The 26,997-nt window shown below is 36.7% G+C and overlaps 6 protein-coding genes across 7 annotated transcripts; 4 read left to right on the top strand and 2 right to left on the bottom strand.

The window, feature by feature from the left end:
* Positions 1–751: 751 nt before the first annotated feature.
* narfl (nuclear prelamin A recognition factor-like) lies at positions 752–6,465 on the top strand. Its single transcript, XM_059551296.1, has 10 exons — positions 752–932; positions 1,933–2,271; positions 2,346–2,478; positions 2,555–2,689; positions 2,763–2,881; positions 3,790–3,919; positions 4,001–4,073; positions 4,144–4,281; positions 5,240–5,397; positions 5,726–6,465. Exons 2-10 carry the CDS (start codon positions 2,113–2,115, stop codon positions 5,965–5,967), a joined length of 1,287 nt encoding a protein of 428 aa, XP_059407279.1. The 5' UTR covers positions 752–932; positions 1,933–2,112; the 3' UTR covers positions 5,968–6,465.
* Positions 6,466–6,902: 437 nt separating this feature from the next.
* LOC132141594 (hydroxyacylglutathione hydrolase, mitochondrial-like) lies at positions 6,903–12,231 on the bottom strand. 2 transcript variants are annotated; one of them, XM_059551271.1, is made up of 9 exons: positions 12,091–12,231; positions 9,467–9,630; positions 9,330–9,394; positions 9,094–9,211; positions 8,803–8,911; positions 8,210–8,313; positions 7,952–8,053; positions 7,791–7,870; positions 6,903–7,688 (listed from the first exon to the last, which is right to left on the bottom strand). In XM_059551271.1, the coding sequence occupies exons 2-9, from the start codon at positions 9,569–9,571 to the stop codon at positions 7,589–7,591; spliced, it is 783 nt and encodes a 260-aa protein (XP_059407254.1). In that variant the 5' UTR covers positions 9,572–9,630; positions 12,091–12,231; the 3' UTR covers positions 6,903–7,588. The 2 variants fall into 2 exon arrangements, with proteins under 2 accessions (XP_059407254.1, XP_059407245.1); XM_059551262.1 differs by lacking the exon at positions 12,091–12,231 and adding an exon at positions 10,800–10,948.
* On the top strand, positions 11,726–12,749 carry fahd1 (fumarylacetoacetate hydrolase domain containing 1). The gene has a single exon (XM_059551285.1). The coding sequence runs from the start codon at positions 11,947–11,949 to the stop codon at positions 12,604–12,606; it is 660 nt and encodes a 219-aa protein (XP_059407268.1). The 5' UTR covers positions 11,726–11,946; the 3' UTR covers positions 12,607–12,749.
* A 2,046-nt stretch (positions 12,750–14,795) lies between these two features.
* On the top strand, positions 14,796–16,991 carry ndufb10 (NADH:ubiquinone oxidoreductase subunit B10). Its single transcript, XM_059551249.1, has 4 exons — positions 14,796–15,032; positions 16,269–16,407; positions 16,487–16,626; positions 16,821–16,991. The coding sequence occupies exons 1-4, from the start codon at positions 14,885–14,887 to the stop codon at positions 16,904–16,906; spliced, it is 513 nt and encodes a 170-aa protein (XP_059407232.1). The 5' UTR covers positions 14,796–14,884; the 3' UTR covers positions 16,907–16,991.
* Positions 16,992–18,779: 1,788 nt separating this feature from the next.
* LOC132111114 (small ribosomal subunit protein uS5-like) lies at positions 18,780–21,024 on the bottom strand. Its single transcript, XM_059518311.1, has 8 exons — positions 20,927–21,024; positions 20,365–20,502; positions 20,051–20,140; positions 19,665–19,772; positions 19,397–19,570; positions 19,157–19,316; positions 18,980–19,071; positions 18,780–18,900 (listed from the first exon to the last, which is right to left on the bottom strand). Exons 1-8 carry the CDS (start codon positions 20,954–20,956, stop codon positions 18,820–18,822), a joined length of 873 nt encoding a protein of 290 aa, XP_059374294.1. The 5' UTR covers positions 20,957–21,024; the 3' UTR covers positions 18,780–18,819.
* A 1,382-nt stretch (positions 21,025–22,406) lies between these two features.
* On the top strand, positions 22,407–26,271 carry LOC132141582 (ER lumen protein-retaining receptor 2). The gene is made up of 5 exons (XM_059551235.1): positions 22,407–22,633; positions 23,322–23,422; positions 23,589–23,747; positions 24,091–24,343; positions 25,229–26,271. Exons 1-5 carry the CDS (start codon positions 22,543–22,545, stop codon positions 25,261–25,263), a joined length of 639 nt encoding a protein of 212 aa, XP_059407218.1. The 5' UTR covers positions 22,407–22,542; the 3' UTR covers positions 25,264–26,271.
* The last annotated feature ends 726 nt before the right edge of the window (positions 26,272–26,997 follow it).

Raw genomic sequence — 26,997 nt, 5'->3', positions numbered from 1 at the left:
TGATAATTTGGTGACAGATAGTCGGCAGACATCTTTCCGTACTTGACCGAGCGAGCACCTGGACGATGACAGCATGATAGTGAAAGAGTGCTCGTCACGTCGACGCTTTACGGCGCCCGGTGTCTAGAGCATCAAACACAGGGACCGTAACATCACGCGTAAAGGCGCACTTAAATAAAGACAGTTGATACAGTCTAAGGTTGCTATATCATATGACTTAATTTGGTTTAAAAAACAATTACATTTGGATAGTTGTCATAACATGTCAAGAAGTGACAGCAGAGTCCTGTTGTGTTACACGATATATTTAATTTCAAACAGCTTTTTCTCATTCTTGTATAATTATTAATTTTACATGCAGTTTTTTTATGTTTTCATAATTAAAGGACTACTATATATATGCTTACTTGCCATATGATATATGCTTACTTTTCAAGACAAAACACATATAAATAATATACTTTACCAGTTATATTTTATTATAATGCAGATCCAAGGCATTGTTTTAATATAAAATATCTCTCTCGCTCTCTCTCTCTTTCAGGGTTTTAAAATAAGGTGTCTTTAAATCTGAGTCTTATATGAAGATATGGAAATCTTAAACTGAGACATATTCAAATTTATCCATCCTATCTTTTAAAAACCTTCGAAATGGAAAAACTTCGATGTTGAATCGAGTTCAGCAGCAGTAAGACATGTGACACCTTTCATATTTGCCTTTTTCTTTGAAGTCCCGCCCTTAGCCTCTCACTGTTTGTTTCGATTGGTCAGAGTCACTTTCAAGCGGCCTACGATTGGACGGTTCAGAAGTCATTCACAGACCCCAGCCAACCGCTTCACAGGAATACGGGCCGCAGCAAACAACAATGGCGTCGCATTTCAGTGGAGTGCTTCAGCTCACGGATCTGGATGATTTTATCACTCCGTCTCAGGTTGAAAACGTGTTTCTGCATGTAACATTTGAAACAGGCACATTATTATCAGTTCGTTTACTTTATATCTATATGATGGGCAAATAACACCGGTCAGCTGACCATAAGCTAAACGCATGTAACATCGTGTAGATAACGATACAGTTTACAAAATGTTTCTGACAAGTTTTTTGATAACGTTAAGTTGTGTAAATACTGTAGATGCTAATTATCAAGGACATTCATTTAGTTAAATCTCCCAAGTCCCGGCCCACTATATTTGTAAGGTCAGATACTGGAAGCTGTAATGTTACACTTCAGCCACATGATTTATATGTAGAAAAAATTATATTACGGTATATCATTATTATAGACTACTCAAAATATTTTTAACACTAATAATTGTAACTAATAATAATAACTAACTAATAATTTAACACTAACCTAACTGAGACTCATCTGTAAGTCGCTTTGGATAAAAGCGTCTGCTAAATGAATAAATGTAATAATTACTGCTAAAGCTGCAGTTCATTAAAAGTCATTGCTGATGTAAGATTTTCTTTTTAAAAGAAGTATCTTATGCTCAACAAATCTGTATTATTTGATTAAAAAAATACAGTGAAATAAATAATAATAATAAAACTGTTTTCTATTTAAATATTTTTTAAATGTAATTTATTCCTGAGATCAAAGCTGAATTTCCATCATCATCACTCCAGTCTTCAGTGTCACATGACCCTTCAGGAATCACTCTCTGAGTTTATATGCTGCTCAAGAAACATTTCTGATTATATATTGCAAACAGTTTCTGTACTTTTTGTGGAAATGATGACACTTTCCAGGATCTTTTGATAAAAGAGAAAAAACGTATCGAATAGAATTTTGCAACATTATTAATTAATTTACTTGCACATTTGTTAAATTCAATTATCGACTAGGCTAAAAGTATTGATTTCCCCCATCTTTCGAATAGTCGTACTGAAATATAATTTCACTGGTGTCCATTTTTCCAATTTATCAGGAATGCGTGAAGCCTGTAAAAGTGGAAAAGAAGCAGGGCAGATCTGTGGCTAAAATCCAGATTGAAGATGATGGCAGTTACTTTCAGGTCCATCAGGCGAGTACAAACGATGCGACTTTGATTTTCAGCCTGCATTGTGGAAGCCCTGTCTGTGTTTCAATCGTCCGATATGCTAAATGAATGCTTGTTCCCCAGGATGGTCAAAGGGAAAAGTTGGAGAAAGCGAAGATAACTCTAAATGACTGTCTGGCCTGCAGTGGCTGCATCACGTCTGCGGAGAGCGTCCTGATCACCCAGCAGAGTCACGAGGAGCTGAACCGCGTGCTGCGTCAAAATAAGGTGCGCGTTACACTAATGCAGCTTCACGCCGAATGAACGTTTCCCCTTCAGCCTGTTTGTGTCTGTGTGAGCAGCAGGTCAGCAGTAGCGAGCAGAAGGTGGTGGTGGTGTCTGTGTCTCCTCAGTCCAGAGCCTCTCTAGCAGCACACTACGCTCTCAGCAGCAGCGAAGTGGCTCGTAGACTCACCGGCTTCCTGAAGAACTTGGGTGAGATTGAGCCCACCAGTCAAAGACACCATCCTGTCTGTATTGAGATCAAAGAAACAGCATGTTGCTCTTTCAGGTGTCCATCACGTGTTTGACACCAGCTTCAGTCGCTCCTTCAGCCTGTTAGAAAGCCAGAGGGAGTTTCTAGAGCGATTCAGACGGAGGGAAGTAGACAAGAAGGCTCTACCGATGCTGGCGTCTGCCTGTCCAGGTAGATGCATCTGTTTTATTATGGGTCCGATATGGATTCATTCTTGTTAAATGATCATTTGTGATTGGTTCAGGCTGGATTTGCTATGCTGAGAAGACTCACGGTGACTTCATCCTGCCGTACATCAGTACGACCCGCTCGCCCCAGCAGATGATGGGGTCTCTGGTCAAGGGCTATTTTGCCTCTCAGAAGGTACTGAACAATAAACTTCTGTTGGTAGAGGGAGAAACGGCCCACGATGCTTTGTGGCAAACATAAAGTCTCACATTAAAAACAAGTATTTTTAGACTTGATTAGAGACCGCTGCATGCTTTATAGTTGTTTTGGTGTAGTTTAAATATATTGTTAATTTATTTGTTATTATAAATCTTTTTGCTCTACTCGCACAAAGCTAATATACTAGTAAACATACTTTTTATTTACATCAAATATTAATACATTAAATTGAGAGACATAATCTCATTCAAAATAAAAGTTGATGTTTACATAATATATGTGCGTGTACTGAGTATATTCATTATTTTTATATAAATACACACACATACAGTATATATTAAGGAAAAATATTTTAGATTCATATACAAAATATTTATATTTGTATGTAATATAAATTATATACGAGTATAAATGTAAATACAAATATTTTAAAAATGTATACGTGTGCATATAAATAATAAATACACACATATAACTATTATTTTGAATGTAATTAAGCCCTATATTAAATAAATTATTATTCCAGTAAACGGCCAATAATCAAGCACATAGAAATCAATTAAGATCAAATGTATTTATTTCTTTTTTTAATTGTTTGATTTAATATTAACAACATAACAGACTATTTTTCAGGTCATTTTTTTTAATTAAATTAGTGATTAGGTTTAATTATGATGCATTATTTGAAGGATATTTTTTATTAAAATATATGTAAATGCAATTTTATATAAGTAAAAGTTCATTAAATATTATTTAACCGCCCCCCCCCCACACACACACTTATTACATTTACGTGTCAGATCAAGATCAAGATGCATTCTGAATCATGAGATATATCAGTGCATTAGAATGAGACTTTGATTCTCCATCTTTTGCTTTGACAGGGTGTCTCACCACAGCAGATCTACCATGTGACCGTGATGCCCTGCTATGATAAGAAACTCGAGGCTTCCAGACCAGACTTCTACCTCAGCGATTACGAGACCAGAGAGGTGGACTGCGTCATCACTTCAGGTGAGGGAATCCAATAGGGTCAAAATCAGGAACTGAAGGAAAAGAAAAGGGTTAGATTATAGCCATGTGTCTGCTTCATAGGTGAAGTTCTGAAGATGCTGGAAGAGGAGAAAGTGTCCTTGAGGGACGTGGAAGTGGCACCTTTAGACACAATGTAAGTTCTTCTGTTTGGCAGTGAAACCCGGCTAGCACTTGTGACTCATCTGACTGTGAATGTGTTTCAGATTCAGTAACATATGTGGAGAGGAGCTGCTGCGTCACGCAGGAAGTGGATCAGGAGGATACCTTCATCACATCTACAAACATGCCGCCCAACAGCTGTTTGGGATTGAAATAGATGAACTCACTTACAAGACAATGAAGTATGTCTGAACACGGCAGTATTGTTACAAAGATCCCAGATCTCTTGTTCCTTCACCACTGATAAAAAATCTTTTGGCTCTGTAGATTTTCTTTTAAAGAAATTTAAACATTAAATGTATCTAAAAGACTTTCATGTTGTTACAGAAGATCACCATTTCATAAAAAAATTGCTGTTCTATCTATAAATCAAAGAATACTGGAAAAAATCTTTCAGCATTGATAATAATCAGGTTTTTAAATGTGTATCAAATCAATATATTAGGATGATTTCTGAATCATCTGAAGACTGAAATAATGATGCTGAAAATCCAGCTTTACCATCACAAGAATAAATTACGTTTTGTCACATTAAAATACACGACTTTTATGTAATGTAGTATTAACAGTTTTTCTGTATTTTTGATCAAATAAATGCAGCCTTGGCGAGACTTCTTTCAGAAATATAAAAAAAAAATCTTACTGACTTTAACTAGTGTAAAGAATTTATTGATATTTACTGTAAATAATTAATATTCATTTTATTAAATAATTTTAAAAGTGTTAGATCATGCTACTATGATTTCTAAAGCCAATATAATTGTTTTCATTAATGCTTAGTTCTTCTAAAGAATCGTTTTGACTAGAAATTCCTAGGAAGTAGTTTTGAAACGACCGATTATATGAATTATATGACCGTATAATAATTAATATGACAGTCGTTTGGCTTGTAGTATTAACATCTAATAAATGACTCAACCATGATGATACTACAGTACTGGTGATTTAAGGAATAATGCATCACTTTTCACATTTTATTTAAAGAGAATAAAAAAATTCTTAAAAATAATTAATTTTTTTTAACTGTTTTTGTTCACCATAACACTTCCAGAAATACCTATAGTGCTACTATAGTTTATTGGTCACGTCTCATTTTTTGATTTGTCTCTGTTCCCTCCCCCTAAAAAAAAAAAAAAAAAGAAACAAAGACTTCCAGGAAGTCACTCTAGAGAAGGACGGTCAAGTTCTGCTGCGGTTCGCTGCCGTCTACGGCTTCAGGAACATCCAGAACCTGGTGCAGAAGCTGAAACGTGGAAAGTCACCTTACCACTTTGTCGAAGTGATGGCATGTCCGTCAGGTCAGAAGTGACACCCATAAGTGCTTAAAAACCTTCTTTTTGTAAACTTCCTGCTACCTCTCAACACATGCCATGTGATGCCTCCATGTGAGAAAAAGTGTTGCTTTTTAACATCAATGATGGAAAATATGACTATTTCACTTTTGTAGAATTACATGTTGCTTTCAGAGGTTTTTCGTAGGCATAGAGTGAAATTCTCTGGGCCACGGTTTTGTCACTGTTGAATTTGGATAATATTCTGATAATGTTCTCTAGAATGATATCTGTTCCAAATTTGCTTAACCTATTAATGGTAGACCGTAAAGAGACTTTGGGTTGTGTTCTGCAGGATGTCTGAATGGTGGCGGTCAGCTGAAGCCTTCATCAGATCAAACTAACAAAGAGCTGCTGCAGCAGGTGGAGGAGCTGTACCACGGTGAATGTGCCTCGGTGCCAGAGCAGGACTCACGAGTGGCTGAACTCTACCAGAGCTGGTTCGAGAGCGTGGGACAGGAGAAAGCCAGACAGCTACTGCACACGCAGTACCACGCCATAGAAAAAAACACCAGTGGACTCAGTATAAAGTGGTGAGGAGCCAAGAGACACTGTTTCTTTGCCTTCTGATAAATGTTTGACGAAGTCGAGTTAAACTTTAACAAGTCAAGTTAAACTTTAAGGTGCATTTGACACTACACCAGCTAAACACTTATAGATATGCAATTAGAAAATGTGATTTTTGTTTGATAGGACAGATGAAGTTATATTTCCTGCAAGTATGCTTCTATAAAGTATCCGCTGAAAAAGGTTGAGGTCAAGCTGGTCTTTATGTGTCTTATAGCAGTAGGCAATTTTTCTGCGTCCATGGATGTTTCTTTGTGTTGTTTCTTTCTTTCTTGGATTTGTGAGTTTGTTTCTTTGAAAGTGTTGATGGCAAAGAAAATGCAGTAGATGTTACTATGTAGTATGCACTGAAAATTATACCTTTTCTTCTTTTTTTAAATATTCTTTGATTTATGATGATAATAAATATATGTCATTCCATGAATGTAATTCTATTTATGGAGAAAATAAACTATAAATATATTTTAATTCTATTGATTTATACACACACACACACACACACACACACACACACACACACACACATTTATATACTGTATATGAGATGGTTTTATTTTTTTCATTAATATAGGTATTTTGATTGTTTTTTTTAATGACCAAAACAAAAAAACGTATTACATATTAAATTTGAAGTATTAAATTAGTCTGGATATTGCTATTTTTATTTATTCTTTTCATTGATATGTGACATTTAAAACAGTAATTTCATACTTTGAATTCTTATAATTTTATTACGTATGCACAATTGTTTTTAATCTTTTGGTAATTCAACCGGTTCAAGAACGTTGGAAGACTTTTATTGCAACAAGAAATTTCATAATATTGTTTTATACAAAATAAGGTAATAAAACAACACATCATTAATCAAGATTGTAGCTGGATTTATGAAAAAAAAAACAGCTATGTCAGTTTACATTAAGACTTTATTTATTTCAAGCACTATAATTATAATTAATAACATCTGTTATTTTTCATGACAAAAAGTGCAAGTTCAGCTGAAATAATAACTGGATAAGCTAAAACAAGGCGAAAAGCTGAAACCAGTCTACAGTGTTCAATCATTTCTACATTCAAAATCATTCAGAGACTTCAGAATATATAATATAATCTTGCTGAACACCTCGCTTTGTTCATAACATCTTAAAAATAATTACTTTTCATTTACAAAATAAATTGCACATTTAGACAAACATTTCGAAATAGAACTAGAATTTAACCACATCACATTGGTTCATGGCCAGTATCTTCCCAAAATCTGAAAATGTCCAAAACAAAACCTGCGTAACCTTACGTAAATACAATTGTGCCTACAAAACGTTTTCTCTAAATGCGAATCAATGGCATAAATGTATTCATGAACATCTTTGTTTGATCTATTGCTTGCAGCAATGTTTTAAACAACATTGTTTTACAGGTTAACAATCCCGTGTATTGCTCACTGAAGACGATACGCTTCCTTAAAGAAAAGACATGGAAGTGACAAACCAGCTCAATGATTGTGCTTTTGCTTTTTTTAGTTTCTGCATGTCCTGCTATTGTTAGTCAAGTGATGAGCAGATAAGCGTAGTGGTGATGATGAGCATCGCAAAGCTCAATTCTTCGGGACTTTAAAGGCGTCCTTCTCCTTACGGATGCTTCTCATGGCTTCAATCGGGTCACTGGTCCCAGCATGCTCTTGTACTGACTTCTCTCTGAAGTGCAAACACAAAGTATTCATTTTAAGTTAATTTGTGTAATGGTGCAAGAGGGTTTATAATATAATATGATGTACGGTCAGGAATTATTTCTCATACCTCACTCTCATGAAGGGGTTAAATGTGAACTCCTCCGCCACCGTAGAGGGAATGGTTGGCTCTCCGTTATCATATTTTTCCTAAGCAGTGTAAGAAAAGGTAATTCAAACACTAGCGCTATGATCATATTAGTGAATGCATGTTAAAGAAGAGTTAATAACCTTAGCCCATGATAACTTTTTCAGGATGGCCTCGTTATTTGGCTCAACATGCCGTGCAAACTTCAGATTATTGATGGTGTACTCGTGACCGCAGTATACACGCTGAAACAAAAGCAAACTGTGACTTCAGAACAAGGGACTTTTGATGACCTAAAACATCTTTTTCAGTGACTGAAAGATGTTTAAAGAGTTCAATAGCGTTTACGATTTAAGAATCGCTAACTTTTTAAAGCACTAGGGCAGAGATTTTCTGTTTACCGTCTCTGGAGGAAGACGGCCTAAAACATCGATCAGGTTTTTGTACATCTCATCAGCGGTACCCTCGAAAAACTTCCCACAGCCAGCCATGAAGAGAGTATCGCCTGTTTATAATGTGACGAACATGACAAAAAAACTAATGTCAGACTGTCGAATTGTTGCTTTATTCATTATAGACACATTCAAGTCATTAAACGTGACATTAAAGACATTTATAATGTTACAAAAAAAAAAACATTTCTGATTTAAAGTAATGCTGTTCTTTTGATCTTTCTATATCAAAGAGTACTGAATGGATCCCGCTTTTCACAAACATATGAAGCAGCACAACTGTTTTCAACATTGATAATAATCAGAAAATCAGCATATGAGAGTGATTTCTGAAGGATCATGTGACTCCTGGAATAACGATGCTAAAAAAATCCATCAAAGGCATTACATTTGAAAATATATAAATAATAGAGCACAATTATTTTACAGTTTAATGCATCCTTGCTGAATAAAAGTGTTCGCTTTTTTTAGAATTATTAAATTTTAATTAAAATTAAAATCGTACAACTTTTGATTAGTGGTGTATATAAACGATGTCTTACCTGTAAACACTGCTGGGGGTTCAGTGCTGTTTTCTTTAGTTACAAAATAGCAGATGTGACCTCTGGTGTGACACGGCGTGGACAGACACTTCACATTCAGAGAGCCCACCTGCAATAATCACAACAATAACTTGACAGCATTCTATTCTTTGAAATAGAAATCTTTTGTAACATTATAAATGTCACTTTTGATCATTTGAATTCATCCTTGCTGAATAGAAACTTTAAATCACACACAAAAAAAATCCACACTATCCAGTAGTATATATATATGATATTAATCAGCCTTACTTTGAAAGTGTTGTAGTGAGTGACTTTCTGAGTTAAAGCTCCCACTCGGTCATCTCCGCCGTACACTGTCAGTCCCGGCATGAGCTTCACCAGCTTCTCATTACCTCCTGCATGATCCCTGCAAGTTACAAAACAACTTCTGTCATATCAGTGCATACAGACTACATACGTACATACAGACATACATACATATATAAAACATAGAATGACTGTGGTTTGTTCCAGGTGTGACTCACCAGTGATGGTGGGTTGTCAGGACTGTTTTGAGCTTCACGCCATGCTTTTTGACTGCATCTACAACCTGAGACGGATGACAATTACAAATCTATTGTATAGTCAGTAATGTGTGATGCGCACAGTGACATTTTCTTACTTTCTGAGGCTCCACTGGATCGACTATGGCTGCTTCCTTCGTGTCTTCATCGATGAGGAGGTACATGTAGTTGTCGGTGAGCGCGGGCAGCAGTTCTACCTTCATGTCGCTCTGTTCCACCAGAGAGGATTTCCTGAGAGAGGAGTCAAACAAGGCTGTGGGAACTAGAAAACAGAGGTCCACGATCAGTAAAAGCTCCAGCGTGAATAACACATTGTGCATTACCGTACCTCAAATTTTGTATGCTTTTATATACTTTCTGGCTGGTAAAAGCTGATCATTTATGGTCATAAGTTGGTTAACGATGGCGGCTCACCTTGTTATAAATTCAAATTGTTTTTTTTTTATATATGTACTATATATATATATATATATATATATAATATATATATATATATATACACACACACACTAAAATAAGTAATATTGTGGAATATTATAACAAAAATATTACTACAAATTGAAAATAATGATCTGATGATCCTTCCGAAATCAGTCAGTGATGCTGATGTGATGCTCAAGTTTTGATTTGATGCATTTTGTATTATTATAAGTGTTAAAAAAGTTGTGCTGCTTCACATTTTTGTGAAAACTGACTTTTTTTTTTAATTCTTTCATTTTTAAATAAACAGTTTAAAAGAAAAGCATTTATTTGAAATATAAATACTGTGTGACATTATAAATATCTGCACTGTAATGAACGGTAGTGTATCTACAATTAAATACATTCGTCTAAATGCAAAATCGTGCCCACTGGTGTGCGTTTTGATCTTAACATCAGAACATGTAGAGATCAAATCATAATCTGCCTAATTGATCTCTGAAAATAAATACATATCTATTATGCCCAATGTTTTGATGATGGGTCATTCTCTCCATATTGCATCTATGCAATACTGTAAAAGATTATATATGGCATATTATTGCAATGCACCCCTATTAATATCACACAAGTGAGAATTAAGAAATCTTTGATAAATTGTTCGGAACTATCAATTGCACGTACAACGCTGAAAAAAAAAACAGAAACCCCGCAGTGTTTACAATTGCTTCTCTCCTCCTAACGCACGACATGTTAAGTGTTGCATTCTGTATAATGTGTATATAATGCGATCATTGTAATCGTGCATCGCATACATGCAACATGTCGTGCTCGATGACGTATTTCAACAGCCAAGATGATGTAACTCTACTCTGACTCAAAACTCAACTAGATCTCTACTAGATAAAAACGTTGACTCCAATCGTTCTTTGACAGCGCTGACATATCGTTACATATCGATAGGCAGGTAATTATGATCATGCACGAGTAAAGATCCTCGTGTAAACATACCAAATTTGCGCGTGACAGCTCCGAGGACACCGAGAGCGCAGGCACTCGCCGCCAGCGACCTGAACCACATATCAGGACTTCAGCTGTCTGACACTACAGTCAGCAGCACGGGGAGGAGGTGCAAAGTCTGCTTTACCGTGCAAATCAGCCCACTTTTTAACTTTGACCTCTCGTTTAACCAATCCAAAACCGGCGAGTGTCGTACGCGAGTGTCGCGCTTGCTGCTGTAATGCGCGATGTATTTATGGTTATTTACGACTTCTACTATAGTGAAGGCGACCTACTTCATATTCAAAAGTCAAGTTTTTTTTTCTTTTTTACTGAATATTCCATTACTGTTAAGTGCAAGGTAATTACAGCATGCATCTACATACGACAGCTCTATAACATTAAAATTTGAATAAAAGACAAAGACATATGAGGGACGAAATATGTCACAAATATATTATTGAAATTGATTTTTTACCAGTTGTTTTTTGTTTTGTTTACTTTTCCCCATTTTTTCAAATAGTTTTGTTAACGGCCCTTGCAACTGGAGTCCCTAACAAAACAAAAACAAACAAACAACATAGGAGACATGGTAAAGTAAATCGAAATAAACCGTATAACTAGTTATAAATCGAACCTTTATTATTACTATTATTATTTTTTTTATTATGCATTGCAATTGTGTACAAAATTAGTACAGACACATACGTCTCACACTTATGAAAAAAAGGAAAAAGGTATACAGTAAAAAACAACAACAACAACAACAACATCAACAGCATAAACATAAAAACAATATATATATATATATATATATATATATATATATATATAGCACAACTTCATTAATATTTAATAACGCAGCTCTTGCCATTGGGCAGGTTTCAAGAACGTTAGCGAGACGTAATTAATATTCAGAAGCTAAGCCTTCTCTTTAGTAGAATTCTTAATTTCGCTTTCGGGTTTAGCAGTTTTAATAGTTGTGGTGAAAGAGTTCAGAACGAATAATGTCTTCTGGTCTGAATTACACACAATTGTTTCTTGTTCGTTTTATTTTCACTAGATAATTCCCCCGGTCCTAACCGCCCTCCGTTATCGAGCGACCAAAGGTCATTTTATTTCCGGTTGCAGGTCTCACTGCCTGGTGTTGGTCTCTAAAATGAGCGCAAGGAATATCGCTCGCTTTTGGGAATGGGGAAAGAAAATAATATGCGTCGGGAGAAACTATAAAGATCACGCCATCGAGCTCAAAAATGCGATTCCTAGCGAACCAGTGCTTTTCCTGAAGCCCCCGTCTGCTTACGTCAGGGAAGGGTCTCCTATCCTGCTTCCCTTCTACACCAGCAGCCTCCACCATGAAGTCGAGCTGGGGGTGCTGATTGGTCAAGGAGGAACTGCCATTCCTCAGTCTTCAGCCATGGATCATGTGGCTGGATACGTGTTATGCCTGGACATGACAGCTCGGGACGTTCAGGACGAATGCAAGTCCAAAGGTCTTCCATGGACCCTGGCCAAAGCTTATAACACCTCATGTCCCATCAGTGACTTCATTCCCAAGGAGAAGATCCCAGACCCGGGAAACATCAACCTGTGGTTGAAGGTGAATCATATTGTGAAACAGAATGGAAGCACATCCCAGATGATCTTTTCCATCCCGTATCTTATCAACTACATCAGCCAGATCATCTCTTTGGAGGAAGGTGATCTCATTCTCACTGGGACCCCTAAAGGAGTGTCAAGTGTCCAGGAACAAGATGAACTTCAAGCTGGGATTGATGGCATTGTGACTATGACGTTCAAAGTGGATCGAAAAAGTTGATTTAAATTAGAATTGAAGACAATTTGCTGCAAAGCACAGCCATTGCAATAGCAGTTACACAATGATTTTAAAGTCAGTAGAACTGGAAACAGTGTATGATGTTTTTTTATTTTCTAAATAATTTTTTTAATATTTTTTGGAAATCTTGTGCCATTCTCTTTCTGTAAAATTATTTGAGGTTGATTGGCTTTATTTGAACCGCTGGTCTTATAAGTTATGACAGGTCACATTTACATTTTATCAGGTCTAAATGTTCTTTAATCAGAGCAGCTTTGTTTTACTCACCTCAGATTGACTAGGTTATTGACATATGTGACCCTGGACCATTAAACCAGTCATAAGGGTCTTTTTTATTGAATAAATAAGCTTTCCATTAGTGTATGGTTTGTTAGGATAGGAAAATATTTGGCCAAGATAGAACTTTTTGAAAAACTGGAATCTGAGAGTGCAAATATTGAGAAAATCGTCTTTAAAGTTGTCCAAATGAAGTTCTTAGCAATCAAAAATTAATCAAAAATTTAGTTTTGATATATATACAGTAGGAAATTTACTAAATATCTTAATGGAACATGATTTTTGGCATAAAAGAAAAATAAATAATTTTGACCCATACAATGTATTGTTGGCTTTTGCTTTGAATATACCTGTGCTGTGGTCCAGGGTCACATATATGGTTTATCATTTACAGAAAGAAACATGAAAACAGCAGCCCCAGTCTCACATTATGTAGAAAAATCTGCATGTTGCACTTTTCTTGAGTAATGATACTTGAATAATAACACGGTACATGGTTTAAGCTCAAGGAGGTCTATAATAGTAGCCAAAATTTGTTAACTGTTATTAGCCATTTGTAATTGTTGCATAGGTTGCATAGGTTGCTTTTATTGACCTCTAGACTATGTACTTTCAAAGTATCAACATGCTCCATTACATTTTCATTCTCACAAACAATTTATTTAGTAACCCCATTTAAAAGAAGATCTTCACTGAGGATTTTAGACTTTGTACATCTCTTGGGTTTAATGTGTAACAGCAGAAATATCCAAAAGTTTACATGCAGCCAAGATTTAGTGATTGAAATCTCTGCAGTGACTGAAACGGTGATCTACAGTACAGTCGTTTGCATCTTTATATTGTTCTAAATATGCTATTGGATAAATTAGTTCAAGAGGTAAATGTACTAAACAATATCTAAAAGATTATCTACATGACCAAGTGGGGCAGCAGAAATGATTAAATCACCACTTGTGATTCTCATGTTATCAAGTAACCAAATGATTTCCTTTAAAAGGTAACTACTGATAAGATCCTTTAAAAGTTTGGGGTCAGTAAGTTTTTTTATATATATATATATATATATATATATATATATATATATATATAAAATTTTATTCAGCATACAAATGATTTCTAGTTCAAATCAATACTCTTCTTTTGAACTCTAAAGAAGAAGTATCATGGCTTTCCAGAAGAATATGAAGCAGCACAACTGTTTTCGACATTGATAATAATAAGAAATGTTTTTTGAGCATCAAATCAGCATATTAGAATAAAATGATTTCTGAAGGATCATGGAGTAACGATGCTGAAAATTCAGCTTTGCATCACAGGAATAAATTACATTTTAAAATATATTATTTTAAATTGTAATAATATTTCAAAATATTACTTTTTTACTGTACTGTACTTTTCGATCAAATAAACACAGCCTTGGTGAGCATAAAAAGAGACTTCTTTCAAAACATTAAAACATCTTACTGACCCCAGACTTCTGTACAACATCTGGCTCTTCTGTTCCTCATTCTTGACTGTGGAAGAAAACAAGAGGGTCATACACAAATCAAACATATTAAAAATATTTTTATTTATATTTTATAAATCACTTTATTATTATTTACATCTGATTTAGTTTTATAATGTACAACCTTTATGTATCCAGTATCATATGAGTGCAACGACGACATCTACTTGTAGAAAGATAAAACAGCATCTATAACCTTTCACCTTCAACCTGGCTGTTTACAAACGAATCGTCGAGATAAAATACTGTTTTTAACGGATTAATTGCATATTTGTTTTATCAAAACGATTAGAATTCAATCAAATCAAAGCCATTTTCGCTCAGTTTATTCCATAGACAGTAGGTTTATTCGTCGCAGTTTGGTGACCTTTCTCGCCATGTTGTGAGAAGCGCGCATGCGCACTGTGGAGGAGAGCGACGGCAGCTTGAGGTCGATTAAAGGATTTTTGAGACTTGCTTTGCAATTAATGGTCGAAAATGCCGAAAGATCACGATAAAGATGTGTATCCAGAGCCTTCCAGTCGGACCCCGGTGGAGGATAGAAAGTCGCTTCTGCCGAATCCAGCTTTAATACTGTCGAAGCTCTTCTACTACTCGGTGGATCTGCCAGTGACTACATTCAGAGGTGAAGCGCCTCCACTCTAGTGCATCTGATACTGCTTGTTTACACATGCTTATTCATCCAGTCTGAGATATAGTAACCCTTGAATTGTCAAAGGCAAATTATGGAGATGCATTTGTGTTTTAACCTTTGTATTACTCACACTTACACTTTGCGGCATGTGCAAGTGTCCATGAGTCCATGTTGTTTAATATCAGACACAAACGTTTAACCCTTATGTTAAGTTGCATCCGTTTTTGAGTTATGAGTATTGGAAATATTCGCTAAACTATTTAGAGTTTTTTTTTTTTTGATTGGTTCCGTGTGTTTTTTGTAATAGCAATGCATGTTAGTTTAGTTTCATTTATTGTCTTATCAGAATTCAAGAAATAGTTTATTGAAGAAATAGTCTACCCCAAAATATGCGGAAAATGTACTCCCGCTCAGACCATCCAAGGAACAGATTCGGAGAAAAATGTACCAATGCATCACTTGTTCACCAATGGATCCTCTGCAGTGAATGGGTCCCGTCAGATTGAGAGTCCAAACATCTTATAAAAACATCTACAAGTAATCCACATGACTCCAGTCCATCATATTGTGAAGTGGAAAGCTGCGTGTTTGTAAGAACCAAATCCATTGAGGAGTTTTTGACTATAAACCAACATTTCTAGCGAGTCCATAATCCTTAATAATTTTTCTTCTAGTGAAAACATTCATACCCTGTTGTCCTCCCACATCAAAATCCACCAACATATTTGTTTAGATCTGTCTTGCACTGTTTTCTGTTCTTATAGACAGTGCTTGATCTGTGCATATTTCCCTGCTGATTCAGACGACACATTTTATACCGGAGAAAGCAATATTTTAGAGGATTTGTATTTTAGCTGGTGTTAAGTTAAAAACATCTTGATGAATTTGTTTGATATAAACAAAGCTTTTTGCTTCATTAGACATTAATTTATTATCTGGAGTCATGTAGATTAATTTAGTTTATTTTAATCCGCTGTTTAATCACCTCTCATTTTGACGGCACCCATTCACTCCAGAGGATCCGTTGCTGAGCAAGTGATGTAATGCTGAATTTCTCCAAATCTGTTCCCATGAAGAAACAAACTCTTGGATGGCCTGAGAGTTTCCAGCTAATTTTCATTTTTGAGAGTACCATTCCTTTAATGACTCAAACGAAATGACAACCAAAGTCTGCTTGGCTTGTAATTCACGAGCTTTATTTAATTGCCCTGCTTCTTGATCTACCAGACGTCATCGAAGGCATCCAGAGTGGGAAGAAGTCTCACTACTACCATCAGAAGTTTCGCCGTGTTCCTGAGCTGACTCAGTGCCAGGAGGGAGATTATGTGTGCTATTATGAGGCCGAGATGCAGTGGAGAAGAGACTAGTATGTTGCTTCAGAAGGCCTTGTAGTACTATATCATTAGGCATTGCAGTACATAATAAGGTATTTTTTTTGTCTGCAGTAAGGTGGATCAGGAGATCGTGAAGGTGATCCAGGAGCGTCTTCGGGCCTGCCAGCAGCGTGAGGGTCCCAGTTACAGCCAGAACTGTTATAAAGAATTGCAGCAGTTTGAGCAAGTTTCCAAGGCCTTTCAGTCACGCTGTGAGTATCATGTCTGGTAGAAATCTTTTTCATTTGCTATTAGCAGTGTCGTTTTAAATACATTCAATATATAACACAACGGGAGCAGGTCAGTTGTACTAGATGTTGCCTACAGTGCTTTTAAGTTGACAAGGAAATCAAAAGCGTTTATAGAAATGTCCACAAGTTATTTTTAATATCTTTAATTCTTCTAGATGGGGATCTTGGTGCGTACGCTAGCGGACGAAAGTGTCTGATGAAACAGAAGGAGAGAATGATGGCAGAGCAACAGCAGGCATAAACCTGTACAGCTCTCCTTGGGCTTTTCTATGTCACTCTCTCTCATCTGTGTTTCAAAGTGTACAATAAAGCTTATTGGAAAGTGACTTCTCTGTAGCTGTTGTTATTTAATGAACAAGTCAGTTTCAGAGAGGTTATTACTACTTAGATGACTTTTCTGTTATTACTACTGTATTTTTATTCACATTTTTCCTTCTGTTTAATATCAATTGTGTTATTTATAAATGTTGCCAACATTTTAAAAAACTTTGATATGTAATGGCTTATTGCCATTTGCGGCTCAAAGTCTATAAATCACGATACACTTTTCTATAAATATCATTTGTTCCAGCCAAGTTCAGATTTGGTTTCTGATGTACTGAAATCAGTGGCAGCTATTGGACAGCAGGTACACATTAAAGGGATAGTTCATCTCAAAATAGATAAAAAAAGATTTTATCTGTTTACCCCCAGAGCATCCAAGATGTAGGTGACTGTTTTATCAGCAGAACACAAATGAAGATTTCTATGTCCAACCGTTGCAGTCTGTCAGTTAATGGGCGTTTATGAGACTGATAATCTGCAACGAGTTAAAGTTATAAATCTAGTTAAAAATCTTAGTTTGTGTTCTACTGAAGAAACAAATTCACCTACATCTTGGATGCCCTGGGGGTAAGCAGATAAACATCAAATTTATTTTTTTGGGTGAACTATGCTTTTAACATTGCACAAAGAGGGTTTACTTAACTCATTTAATCCCAAATTTTCCCAGACATGAAGATATGCAAATGATGTGTCATTAGTAGCCCTTTGAAATAATTATTTTTTTAAATTATTTTTGGAAAAGTGTGTGAAAAAATATGTTTTATGTCGGTGGGATACTGTGTGTACTGAAATAACATATTTAAGTAAGAGTTAGGTTAGATGTCTAGATAGCGATTTTAAACTGTTTGATCACATTCTAGTTTACTATTCTGCATAAAAAAACTTATGCAAAATTTACAGGAGCATGAGATTAAAAAAAAAAAAAGTTTACTTTTTTTTTTGTAAAATATATTTTTTATAATAATGCTTAGAGTATTACAACATTGTAAATTTTTTGTAACATTTGAATTTTTAATTTAGTGAAATATTTTGTCACTGAAACTGTATTGTAATTTTCACTAGCAACTGCAATTAGATTTATATATTGTATATCCAAGTCCTGTCACTATTGTGATCATTTTTACTCATTCTGACCACACTCAGCAAAACTAAATATACGTGAATGCATATATTTATACTAGACACCCTAAAGATCACGTGTACCAAACATCTTTGTCATATATTTGTTCACACTTTACTAGCCTTTAGTTTTGGAGCTTTGATGGAGCCCTCATCTTCTCAAGGTGCAAACATTAAGTAAACTGCTCTGGTCATGTGACTATTTGAGACCCTTTATTTTTTCCATGTTTTGCAGGAAGTACACCAACACATCATTAAGGTTTTTAGAACTTTATAAATGAAAACCTTTTTACAGTCACCATTGTGACCAGTGGGATTAAACCCTGTTTTTTTGTCTATGGATTAAACTAGTTAAGCAAACAAACAGTACAACAAATATTGAATTAACAATCATTCCTTTGTGTGTATGTATATATATATTAAATTAAGGGTTTAATGTCTTTCAGTAATAACTCAAAAGGGAATCAAAGCTATGCTTTGCTGCATTGTTACTACAAATGTTTAAAACCCCTTCAGCTATAGACAACATAGCAATTCTCTTGGTAATTATAAAACACACGAGAACTTTAATTTGCCCACTTTGTTGGGACAGTTTTGGGCATGTAAATCAAAGAGTTCATAAATCATTTGCTTTCAGAATGTCAAACAACAGACCACAGACTGAAAGTTGGTTCTTTTTCTGGACTTTTATTTCAATCCATTGTACAAAGTTTAGGAGGCTGGCTGTGGAGCTCCCTGAGTCCTCTGAACAGAGACCCTGGTGTGAGTCTTGGCCAGATGATCAGTGAATTCCTGAAACAGAACGGACACTTCAGTTTCAACAACACCACGATGCATTTGTGAACAGGAACAATGTGTGAAAATACATTACCTGGTAAGGAGACTTGGTAAACACTGTCTCCTTCCAGAGATCAGGGGTCAGGTAGCTGTACGTCTTTGAGATCGCGTCGAAGGTGGCCTTGGCTGCGATGAGAAAAGACATCGTCGAAATGCTCAAGCGTGGACTTTTATATCCTGAAACACTGGTGTTCAAATGAAAGACCCTTACCAAAGTTGCCCAGAGTGGCAGTGCAGCCCCTGGCCGAGGTGTAGCAGTCATCGATACCGGCCATCATCAGCAGTTTCTTGGGCACGGGAGCGGACACAATGCCAGTACCACGGGGAGCGGGAATTAGACGCACCAGGACTGAACCACAGCGACCGGTCACCTGAGCAGACACATGCTCGGCCATTAAAAACCTTCCCAAACAAAGTCAAACGGTGCGAGAAACCATGTTTGAAGACTCACTTTGCATGGCACGGTGTGTGGTTTCCCGATCTTGTTCCCCCAGTATCCTCTTCTGACGGGAATGATGGACAGCTTGGCCAGGATGATGGCGCCCCGGATAGCGGTCGCTACCTCTTTGGAGCACTTCACTCCCAGACCAACATGGCCATTGTAGTCACCAATAGCAACAAAGGCCTAGAGGATTGAGAAACATGAACCATTAACAATGATTGTTAAAATTAGAGGGAACCTGACTATTATATAACCCTCAGGAAGTAGGAAGTGTCACCTTAAACCTGGTGCGCTGACCAGCCCTGGTCTGTTTCTGGACAGGCATGATCTTCAACACCTCATCTTTCAGCGCTGAGCCCAGGAAGAAGTCGATGATCTCGGACTCCTACAGGACAGAAACACAACAACCTTTCACAAAAACCAAAGCATGTCACCTTGTGGAGGTTTTTTGGTAACTTTAAAGTCACAATGAACTAGAAGTAACGGCTATTCAGTCATTTTGTGTGGTTACATGCATCTAAATTTAAAAGACACTTGGAAAAACAACTTGTAGGACAAGGACTGGGTTATGTGCATCAGCACACTGAATTTTAGACTTGACTTTTTTAAAGCATGTTGAATTGTTTAAGCACATTTAGAATTTAGATATTTTGCCAACTTTACCTTGATGGGCAGAGAATACAGGTAGATCTCCTCCAGGGTCTTGATCTTCATGTCCTTCACCAAACGACCGAGTTTGGTCACAGGCACCCACTATATGAAACAGAAATCGTCCATTAGTTAATCAACACTGACTACAACTACACATCTTTTAAACTGTTGGACAGCTACTTACACAGTATTGAGAGAACATGCAGTAAAGACAAGATAAAAGACCAACATAACATTACATGGTGTATAAGAGAATGCATTTAATAGAATACTGTTTGATGCACATCTAGAAACAGTCACAGAACAGGAGCTGGGTTTGGCTGTACCTCCTTGTCCTCAGACTTTCCTCCGCGGGCCCCGCGTCCTCTTCCGCGGCCCCTGCCTCGACCACGACCACGACCCCGGCCACCGGTGCCGAAACCCCCGCGAAAACCTCCTCTACCACCGGCGTCGTCCGCCATTTGCTGTAAGACACGAAAAAACCGTCAATTCACGAACAAGTGACTTGAATGTCAGAAACATGATAAAGACAAACGCACGTGTATCTCAACACCCGTTTACAATCGCCTAACATGACATTTAAGCCAACATAGACTTCATAGCCAACAAGTGTGTATATGAAATTGAGTAATTAATAAGAATTGTTTAAGTATATTAAGAATAAATTGCTAGCTACATCAGTGCCCCGCCATTTTTGAGACCATCTAACGTTACTTAAAATTGCTCTAAAAATAACCCATTCGCTTAATTCACAAGATTCATTTCGCGATCATAGTGTTACTTAGACGCACACAGACATCTTCTACACAAATGAAGCGTTTTTATCTCGCGATGTCGGAGATGTTGACAGATGTTGTTCGGCAAATACGGATGCCCGTGCTCACTTACGTGATGTGTATGCAGGAAGAAGAAGGCCATACGAGAGTTCGCGGAGTATTTATGCAAGCGCAAACATCGCGATATTTGATCACAGCCGTGATAATGACGACCACTAGTGGCAGTCGAGACGTCTTTTCTTTATTTGGACAAAATTTTAGAAGCAGAAAAGCTAAAAAGACCTATGAGGCACTATGTTACTTTAATTTGGTTAATATATTTGGCTCAAGAACGAGTCAATCGTTCATTCGTTATCTGGCTCGGCTCAGTGTTCATCTTCAGTTCTCTCTTCACAGCAGTTCAGTACTGTTTGAGTAAATGAATTACTTCGGGATATTGGTTTGTTTTAACTCAGAGGGAATGTCAGCCACATTAAAAAAGTTAACAGCTTAAGTCATTTGTGGATTAATGCGTATTGGAGACGCGAACCGTTTCAAACGATTCATTTCAATTTGGTGAACTGGTTCAAAAAGATCCGGTTACATCGAATGATTCGTTTGCGAACCGGATATGACAAACTGCAGTGTTTTGAAATCTCACAACAGACCCGGAACAGAAGACAATGCTGAATAAAGTCGTAGTTTTTGCTATTTTTGGACCAAGATGTATTTTCGATGCTTCAAAAAATTCTAACTGACCCTCTGATGTCACATGGACTACTTTGATGATGTTTTTCTTACCTTTCTGGACTTGGACAGTATACCGTACACACAGCTTCAATAGAGGGACTGAGAGCTCTCGGACTAAATCTAAAATATCTTAAACTGTGTTCCAAAGATAAACGGAGGTCTTACGGGTTTGGAACAACATGAGGGTGAGTTATTAATGACATAATTTTAATTTTTCTGTGAACTAAGCCTTTAAGGAGCAGGTAATTGTCAGCGCACCATGTGGCCAAGTGCTGTACCTCTTCCCTGTAGGCAGTCTCATCATTGTCACTGATGAGGCCAATCACTGTGGTGTCGTCTGCAAACTTAATGATGGAGGTGACTTTTTAAAAACAAGAACGTCCTGACACGTGTAAATTATGATGGTCTAAGGTTGTGCTGAATCTTCTGCTAGTTCTTACCTGAGACTTTTAAAGTGGTTCCCTATCCGATTGCCTGCGCCCCATTGTGAGCCCCATCCAGCAGAGCTGCTGCACAGTTATAAACCCCAGAGTCTGATGGTTCTGATGGTCTGACTGGTTCTCCAGTGTGTATTTCCATGAGTGGCTTTTCAAATCAAGCTGGTAGTGAAAGTCTTTATAAGAAATGGCAAAAAAAGAGGGAAAAAAAACTAAATTAACTGAATTAAATGTGAAATTTTGAACACTAAAATATAACTTTCTTTTAAAACACTCAAACAATCTTTATTTACTTTACAACAGTTTTTACTATGTATAAGAAGTTAAGATAGCTTTAAAAATGCATTAGTGGGCGTGGCCAGAGTCGCATGAACTACTATTCCCAGAATTCATTGTGGTTTCAGTTGGCCACGTCATGTCCAGCGGCCACGTCGCCCCTCGTTCGCCATATTTCGTGGAGGAATGCTCTGGAGGAGAGCGGCATTGAGCCGGTTCACAGACATCGCACTCGCCCCGAGCTTTCTTTCACACCACTAAACCCAGCCAGAGAGAGAAAGACATCATGAACATCTTCAGGCTGACCGGAGACCTGTCTCATCTGGCTGCCATCATCATCCTGCTGCTCAAGATCTGGAAGACCAGGTCCTGCGCAGGTGAGCTAACGTTAAACTCGCACGAGAACACACTTTCCTCATACGTGTCATTCTCAATATGTGTATTAACGAATGATAGAGGAGACTTTAGGCTGGGTTGAGCTGTCGGAAAAGTCTTGTGAGTTTATAATTAAAGCATGAAGCATAACATGAAGTGCAGTTCGTGTAGCCTTCAAGCTAGTGGGTTAGCTTGACTTGAAAGCTGTTGAAGGCTCGGTTTTTGTTGAATTTGACAATGAAAGTTATGTTTAAATGCACCGATCAGTATGTTTTTAACATGTTGTGATCGTGAATGTTTTGCATACTTATTCAAAGGGTATCAAACATCACAGGCTTGTTCTGAGTGACTGAAATAGCTGAAACTTGTGGCCTAGTTACTAACTGCAGTTTAATAATAGTTAAAAGGTATTTTTTTTCTTATGCTTGACGTTTTAAATTCGTCCTCCTTTTATTTGCCATACATTCCTAAAATGCACTGCATTCCTTGCTTTGACGTGGCAGTGCATGTAGTTGTGTGTGGGTCATCTGGGTAGACTAGATACATTGACATCAAACTTTTGATTCACAGAGATCTAGAGAACCTAGATGCAACTCTTTTGCACCGTTTATGAGTTTGATATTCTGCTGCTGTGTTCTCTTATTTACTTGTAAGTTGCAGTTGTCTGAGTGCAAATATTTCTGCCCTCAGGTATCTCTGGGAAGAGCCAGATACTCTTTGCCTTGGTGTTCACCACTCGGTACCTGGATCTCCTGACATCCTTCATTTCTCTGTACAACACTTGCATGAAGGTAAAGGCATAGAATGAACTCTTACATGCACACATCAATGGATTTTTCAATCTTAGATATCAGCGATCGCAAAATCAGTGTTTTGCCACATCTGCGTAAATGGGTTTATATGTCCTCTGACCTCTTGTAGTCAAACAGTTTCTTTGTTCCTGTTCTGTGAAAACAGATCATCTACGTTGGATGTGCCTATGCCACAGTCTACATGATCTACGCAAAGTTCAGGGCAACTTATGATGGAAACCATGACACTTTCAGAATTGAGTTTCTTGTGGTTCCTGTGGGAGGTCTTGCCTTTCTGGTCAACCACGACTTCTCTCCATTGGAGGTGAGTATTGGAGTCGTCACTGCACATTTGGGCATTTGACCATCATAAATGTTATTCTCGCCAGTTTTGATTTGAACCTTTATAAGACATCTGCAAGTAACGACAATCATAATAATTCCAAACACTATACACGGAAAGAGAAATATACATATACACACACACACACAAATAAAGTGTATTAAAAAAGGAATAAAAGCAATTAGTTGCAATTAATAGATACTGAAATAAATAAGCAAATTACAGTTTGTTGTAAATTAAGTTTAAAAGAGACGGTTTGTTTAAAAATGAAAATTCTCTCATCATTTATTTTTAGTTTCAAACCTGTATGAATTTGTCTTATCAGATTCTGTGGACCTTTTCCATCTACCTTGAGTCTGTGGCTATCCTGCCTCAGCTGTTTATGATCAGCAAGACTGGCGAGGCTGAGACCATCACTACCCACTATCTGTTCTGTCTGGGGGTCTACCGCGCCCTCTACCTCTTCAACTGGATCTGGAGGTTCTACTTCGAGGGCTTCTTTGACATGATTGCCATCGTGGCTGGGGTGGTCCAGACTATCCTCTATTGTGACTTCTTCTACCTTTACATCACAAAGGGTGAGTTTAAACCTTTTTAAGGATTGTGGGTATGAGCGACATCTACTTTGGGTGGTCATGAAGTTAAAGTCATGAAGTCAGCGTGATTTTTCTTGAAACACATTGCTGATTGAATTGAAAATGGAATTTTTAGCATTACATCACTTGCTCAGCAATGGATCCTCTGCAGTGAATGGGTGCCGTCAAAATGAGATTCCCAATAGCTGATAAAAACATCACAATAATGTAATCCACATGACTCCAGTTCATCAGTTAATGTCTTGTGAAGTGAAAAGCTGCATATTTGTAAGAAACAAATCCATAATATTGCTTTCTCCAGTAAAAAAAGTCGTCAGTTGTCTTGTCTGAATCAGGAGAGAAATATGCATAGATCAAGCAGCAATGCAATACATGCAAAAATGGTCCCAAACAGTGTGTGCTCCTATATTTTGAGAGAACAAAAGGTTATGGACATTTACACCGGAGGAAGAGTTATGGATTGCAGTTTCCATATTTTGACCAGACTCAACAGTTAAAACACATTAATAATGGATTTGTTTTTTTTTTACAAACATGCAGCTTTTCACTTTATAAGACATTTATTATTGGACTGGAGTCATGTGGATTATTGTGATGTTTTTACCAGTTGTTTTGACTCATTCTGACGGCACCCATTCACTTCATTTGTGAGCAAGTGATGTAATGCTAAATTTCTTATTTTCATTTTAAGGTGAACTATTACTTTAGGAAAGGCACCTATGTGAATCCCTCAACATTAATGCATGTATTAATTAAAGTTTTAGCACTTGTTTGGCCTCCGTTTTTAGGATTTGGCATGTTTTAATAGAAGAAAAAAAAATCATCTTCCTGCTTCATTTTTCTGACTTTCTTTCGTCTGGTCCACAGTGCTGAAAGGAAAGAAGCTGAGTCTACCAGCTTAAGTGCCAAAGAACAGAGAGCTGTGTCTCCAGCAGACTTCTAGAGGGGCACAAGCCAATGATGCCACCGCAAGATGCCCAAGACAAAGACCGCATAACGCCAGTTCAATCACTGATTTATTTCTCTCCTACCTGGACGCCAACCATCCCCTTACAGAAACGAGGACGTTTTTGCAAACTTTTCTTCTGTCTTTAGCATCTTGCAATACTTTTTTTATTGCTATTGAAAAGAAAAAGAAGAAAAAAAAACACTTTTCTATATGCAAGGTGTATTGAAATATTGAACAGTGTATTGTACACATTAACAGTTAAATGCATAATTGTAAATTTGTCCATGATCATAAAATAGTTCCCAGTGTCGAATAAGTTTGTGGTTCTTTCCTGATTTAAGAGGGGAGGGGGGGATCAAATGTGTGTTCATGAATTCAAATGATTATATCCCTTTTTTTATTTTGTACATAAAATAAATCATCCTTTGTTTCAATGAACAGTTTTGCCACCAATGAAAATTGTGCTCGAAAAGAAAGCCCTTTTAATTTTTTTTCCGACATAAATGCCTTATTTGTATTTTTTTTTAATATTTTTAATCAGTTTATGTACTCAACCATTCTTGCTGATTCCCCCATAGCAACGAGTCAACTGTAAATAAGAGTGTTTCATATTTACAATTCTCTTTGTGTGACTCGTATTATTATTTTCAGGATGTCAACATTTATCAATGGTATGTGATATTTAAACAACCTTGCTGTAATATTCAGTTATTACCTGCAAACACCAGCTTGTTGAAATGCAGTAATGTATGGTAAGATCATTAAATCTAGTGATGTGGATTCTGTCAAAGCACATTTTGGAGTGAGTTTTGTAGTGTAGATTTTTTTTTTACATGGACTACAACTTGTTTTCTTTAAGTTAAGCATCCCCAATGTGTTCCCCTCTCCAGGCATTGCTGTAGGGTTTACAGTTATTTTTCTAGTTTTTACATGTCTTCAATAAATATTTTAAGGGACATGATTTGTGTGTTATTCCTTTGTGTCATTTCTATTGTCACTGAATTTGTTCCACTTTTTCCATTTAAACTTTTAATAATTAAGGTCATATAAACTGCATGCATAATTATGAATAAATGTTGAAAATGCTGTGGAGCAGCATATTACGTAAGTTAATTTTTTTTTATTAATCATCTATATTAAAGTTAAAGACGGTAGATTGCGTAACCCATTTAATGTCAGAACGATATTGAATTAATTACCATTATGTTGCGGTCAAGCATACGATTTATTACATCGCAAAGTTCATTTGTAGAAACAAATATTGAGTTCCTATGTTTAGATTAAAATGTGTCTAATGCTTCTTAATGTGTATTTTTCATTGTAAGTTTATTTCCAGTAGCCTGCTTTGTACAATGCATTAAAATACATAAATACACTGTTTTTTTGCACATATTTGACAGTTCAGCTGTTATCATTTGAAATGATTAAATAATATACAGACTATGCAGAGCCCATGACTAAAAAACAAACAAACAAAAATGAAACATGCCACTACTAACTGACACTTGCCTATAAGGAGTTACATATAAATATAAACTGTCATGAGAAAATGCCACAAACCATTATAAAGTGATGTCTACCATTCTAACGTGCTTTATGAAACTCACAACCGTTCAGAAGTGTGCTTGACCTTGACACTAGCCTTTTCAAAACTCAACACAACACAACCTTTTCATTACTAAAAAGT

Source organism: Carassius carassius, chromosome 1, assembly GCF_963082965.1.
Source record: "Carassius carassius chromosome 1, fCarCar2.1, whole genome shotgun sequence".
Classification (NCBI taxonomy): domain Eukaryota; kingdom Metazoa; phylum Chordata; class Actinopteri; order Cypriniformes; family Cyprinidae; genus Carassius; species Carassius carassius.
This window is presented reverse-complemented; position numbering and strand designations above follow the sequence as displayed.